Here is a 5,549-nt window from a genome sequence, read left to right as displayed (position 1 = left end):
CGAGAGAGAGAGAGGTTTGAGAAACGAAGAGTAGGGTTTTAGCTTAATAAAAAAAATGGCATAGTTGGGATGGAATTGGGGCGGGTAAACCCGAACCACCGAACCACACACACAGGGTTTGATTGTGTTTATGTACAAGAATTTATTTGGTGGTTGTTAACAGTTTTTTTCCTTTTTTTTATGACGAGGAACCCGGGCCGAAGTGAGGAAAACCTCGGTTGAGTTTACGTGGCTTACCTTTGAATAGGAATGGCAGAGGGGAAATGAAGATCCGTTTGAACCTGCCCCATTTGAGGTGAGGATGGAGGACATGATATGGAGAATAGAGATAGAGGATGGAGGTGAAAATCAAAACCCATGCTGAGATGGAGGTAGGGGTGGACTTACTTTTTCCCCATCCCGCTCTTGATCTCTATTATTAAAATTATTAATATACTTTTAATATTTTTTAAAATAACATTTAAATCCTTTATATAAAAAATTGAAATATGTAACCAATATGAACCGAGATTTTCATAGGCTTTTTTACATATCTAACCCTGCCGATACATTCGAAGTGGTTCATTTGCTTGGAATCGACTATTGGACCAGCATAATCCGATCAAGCAATGTGATTTTTTATGCTTGAATATTTACGAAAATTCTGAGCCGTTGATTTTTAAGCCTTAAAAGATCCTACTTATACATTGTAATTCGATCATCAAAGTGTCCATTTCTATAAAACCAAACATCTAGATCGCATCCATACAGTCAATTTTCAGAAAAATAAAAATAACTTATGAAAATCTTGGTGCATACTATTTTGCATATTTTGTTGGTTTATATATTTCAGTTGCCTTTATATATATATATATATATATAATTTTCTAACTCTAAGTTCCTAACCAAGTTAATGTGATTGTCTTCCTCTTTTGTGACCTCTTTCTATTCTCCCTCTTTCCTCTAATGAGTCTAACCCAATGGGGGTAACAACGGAAAGCAGTGGACGAGGATGAGGATTTTACCCGTGGGGTGGGGGTGGAGGTCCAAAGTCTCCCCCCCCCCCCTGCGAGGATGGACCAAGGATGGAGGGCAAAATTTTGAGATGAGATGGAAGTGACGAGCTTGTCCCCCACACTCTTTTGGTCCACTGACATCCTTACCTTTGAAAGCTAGGGACACACCCGTGCACAAGCAAAGTTTGATCCAATGGTTTCATCTCAGCACCCTCACAACCATCCTGCGGGCAGGAAGGCAAAAAAGGACAGTCAAATTGGACCTTCAATTTGTACCCAATGCACTTTTGAAGTTTGGATTCAAATTTGAATTCAAACTTCAAATTCGAATCTTTCATTATCTAACTTGGATCCCTACTCATAGGTCTGGTAAACGGACCGAGCAGCTCATGGCGTGGCTCGGTTTGGCTCATCACAAATTCATTCTTGATTGGTTCATATAGATGGCGACCCGAGCCACGAGCAGCTCGTTTAGCTTAAATGAGTCGAGCCCAAACACAGGGTGTTTGGCTCGGCTTGGCTTGGGAGAGCTCGTATAAATAACAAAAATATATATTTTAAGTGTAATATATAAAAATACATAAAATATATATAAAGTGAAGGATGAATGAAAAATATATATATAATATGAACTATTAAGTGTAATATATAAAAAATATATTTCATGTACAAATAACATGAAATGTTTTTACACGAGCCAGCTCATCTCATTCAGAGATGAGCCACGAGCTCAATCCATTGATATGCCTTGTTTGGTTGGTTCGGCTTGTTTACCAGTCCTACCTACTCAGGCTTGAATCTAGTGGTTTAGAATTTACCTCGGAATTTTCATGATTCAAAATCAAATACGGTCCAACCTTAGATTCAAATTCGGATCTGTTGTTTATATTGAGGATTTCAATGAAAAAAAATATTGAGGATTTCAATTCGAATCTTTTGTTATTTGAAGACTCAAAACCAGATTTTTAGATCGTTTATTTCAAACCAGGTATGATTCTGATTCAAACTCTGATTTAGATCCACTTGTTTATATTTTGGATTCAAATTTGGATCTTTCATAGTCTAGCCTGTATATGATTCGTTTGCACCCCTACCTACATCTTGCATCGCTAAAAGAACAACTTAAAATTGTCGCAAATCCAGAATTAAATGTGGCAAATAGATAAATGTTTTGCATGTTTAACTAAACATATTTTAAATAAAGTCAGATGTCCTTACATATGACTTATTTCATAAAAATAAGCCAAAACTGGAAAAAAAAGTCGAGTTAAAAATTTTCTATGTTTGTTAAAAACATGAAGAAATGGTAAGTCTAGCTTGTTTTTTTTAAAAAAAAAAAAGTTCCAAAATTTTTACTTGCAACCTGCAATCAAATGGGGCCAAAAGGAATAAAGTTCTGTGCCCAAAAAGGGATTCATGCACTAACTCGCATATGCTAAGAGGCCTAATAGATGCCTATGCATCCGAACATAATCATCATTATAAGCATTTTAGCCCTCATAGTCATAATGCAGCTATGGTTGTACTGTGGTCACCATCATGATACAGTAATTTCACATGGTGATGATGCTAATCAGGATGATGCCATATCATGTTAGTAGTTACGAACTTACGATAATGCTAAAGCAAAAACTTTTTTAAGTCCTATAACACATGACAATAACACCACAGTTATGGACGGAAATTGGGTGCACAAGGTTCACGCAGAAGTAGCCTGTTGGCTCTGGAGATAAAACCAGTCTGGACTCTGGAGCCTGCCAGAGTATATAATAGAGAAGTGAATAATACACTGGTCCAAGCTGCCTGGCAAGACTTTGGTCCAAGCCTGATCTTTGGAGACCCCAGCTGGGGCATAAGCCAAGTCAAACAGCCACTTGCTGTAAAAGTACATAAGATAACCAAATGCACTCAGAAACACACACACAACATATTTAAATAAAATTGGAATCTTAAAAACTGTTTCTGGAAACAATGCATCTTATTTTTGAAGCTGCCAATTGCTTGGTCTCCCAAATAGTGATGAACAAGGAAAGGCAAAATCACGATGTTACACCATCATAGAAACAACCCATATAACCAACCGCTTACTACTTGATATATTTGTAGTAGTTTCATCTTTCAACTGCAATAGTGCATCCCGGTCAGCTCATAAATCTTATGCTACCAACATACTTATCATGCATCATGAGAATTCTGCGCATCATTGAGTCAGAGCAGGAGCATTAGCAGGATCTCTTTGGATTTGCAATTGAAATCAATAGGAAACGAAGCCTCAGCTGCAAATGATTTCCAGCAACATCAGCTACTGATTCCTCATAAACTTCAAATGGTTGACAACCCAATGTGGTTAACTAGTAATTTTGCTGAATGTGCAATGAAACATGCTGCAACACTCTCAAATGTTGTTGTCTGCATCAATACTGCATTATAGCAACAAATTAAAGATCAACTCCATCAGGATCTCTGAAAAATCAAATTGATCTAAAATATAGATGATTAGCACATATAAACACATTAGTGCACACTTAGAGATTTAATTTAAAAAGTTACTTATAAAGTTAAGATGGATAAAGGCTATTCTGACATCTTAAAAATCTGTTAATTCACTATTTCAGTCAATTGAGGAAGGTTTGCCAAAAAGAATGTAGCATACTTTGGGAAGTCATTTGTTGTTGACATATTCCAAATCTGAGTCATTTTCAGGAAGGTTTCTCTGGACCATTGTCACGTATGATGGGAAAAGGCACTTTTAACATTCTAATATGTAGATTTTCCATTAAGATATTTCTTATTGTTATTGTGTATGAAGGACATTTTACTATGGAAACTAGAGTAGCAGAAGCATTAAGATGGTCAAACTAGTTTCATGCCTATCCCTTTTGACCAGTACCTTCCCACCTGCGGTTTAAAGAGTGTTGATGATGATCCTCTTGGTGGTTGGGTGGAGAGAGAGAGAGAGAGAGAGAGAGAGAGAGAGAGAGAGAGAGAGAGAGAGAGAGAAGAAGAAGAAGAAGAAGAAGAGAGGCATTTTAAGGAAGAATTGTGGTATCTTGGTCGACCACTCTTATCTCCATTAATGCATAGAGAATGATAAATGATGGAGATGCCCTTATAATACAAAATATGTCCCACTCAACTCACTATGATACCGAATCAACACTAAGTACAAACAGAAGACCAACTACAACATCCATGAATGCTTGAATCATGAGCACAAGCATACATGCAATATGTTCACAAAGAAAAGAAGATAAGACATGCAATCAGGTCCATATAGCATGACCACATGATTGATTTTGACTTTTTAATTGGGCATTGTGGACTACGAGACTTATTGCTAATTGCTCACTATCAAGAACTCCCAGTTTTGTTTTATTAACAGGGCACAAACTTGATATTCCCCCTTGTTAAAGTTGTATACTTAGATATATGCCTATATAATGTGTATGCATATACATAGTTGTAAGTAGGCTATGTCACATGGGTGCGGGTGCGGCACTTTCAAAAACCTTGGGTGTGGGGGTGCAACAGGGCAAAAATGTAAATATATATATATATATATATATATATTTTTTTTTTTTTTTGAAGTTTTAACAGTTAATGTAACGACAAAATTTTTCACCCGAAATTTTGAGATTTTTTTTTATAACAGCGGAAACAACTAATACTATAAGGTTAAGCATTCCGGAACATTACAGTGGCAAACAAGCCAAATCTTTTATTTCATTTCATTATCAAATGAATAATAACATCAGAGTTTAATGACATGTTCTAATAATTAAAAAGGAAACCAAAATATCCCTGGAATAGTAAAAATCTAAAATCTCGATCCGATGCTTCATCCCGCAGTCGCTCATAAACTCTATTCTTCACCTGAAAAATGGTAAATTTATAGGAATTAGACTACAACTGTCTAAGTAGGAATTACTATAATTCTTTTTGCAAGTATATCATGTGTCAAGTATGTGATGTGGGTACCGTATGTGATTTTCAGCATATACAAAGAAAAGTAAAGATCTACGCTGTGACAGTCAACAATTTATAAGAAGCTAACTAGCATATAACAGTATTATCAGAATTTAAAACATCTCATAACCACATATTTCATTGCTTGCTAAAAGTAAATGCCATATGTCAAAAATAATTATTTATGTGTACAATTGTAATTCTGAAACTACCTACTCTCATGTGATACCTAAGATGATCTAATTCAAATGTTTATCTTTAATTATCCAGCGGGTACACGCGGGCCAAGGCAACCATTTCAGAAAAAAACATTCAGGGGATCATTATTCATGGGTATTTTATTAACCCGAATATTCTAACTGAAACTGAAAATCCTAAGAGAGCGGTCAGTGACCGAGATAACCTCCCAAAGGCCAAAACCTAAACATGATGTATCTCTAACTTCTGCAGAAGAACAATGAGCTACCACCTAGGACACATTGGTAGTTCAGGTCCCCCAATTCTGAGGACTGGGGACCAACGAGTCATTTTCGCTCGGAACAATTAAACACATGTCTCTAGAGTTTTGTACCACCTACCCTCTCCAAG

General features: G+C 36.3%; 1 protein-coding gene across 1 annotated transcript in view; it reads right to left on the bottom strand.

The window, feature by feature from the left end:
* Positions 1-2,947: 2,947 nt before the first annotated feature.
* The window catches only part of LOC149838211 (protein ARV 2-like), a 48,039-nt gene continuing 45,437 nt past the window's right edge, over positions 2,948-5,549 (bottom strand). The window contains exon 10 of the mRNA XM_090008205.1: positions 2,948-3,415. Within this exon, the coding sequence (XP_089864331.1) occupies positions 3,318-3,415 (98 nt within the window). The 3' untranslated portion in view covers positions 2,948-3,317. The remainder of the gene's footprint in view (positions 3,416-5,549) is intronic.

Source organism: Nuphar pumila, chromosome 5, assembly GCF_984573655.1.
Source record: "Nuphar pumila chromosome 5, dmNupPumi1.hap1.1, whole genome shotgun sequence".
Taxonomy (NCBI): domain Eukaryota; kingdom Viridiplantae; phylum Streptophyta; class Magnoliopsida; order Nymphaeales; family Nymphaeaceae; genus Nuphar; species Nuphar pumila.
The sequence above is the reverse complement of the archived record's forward strand: the minus strand, read 5'-3'. Positions and strand labels throughout refer to the sequence as shown.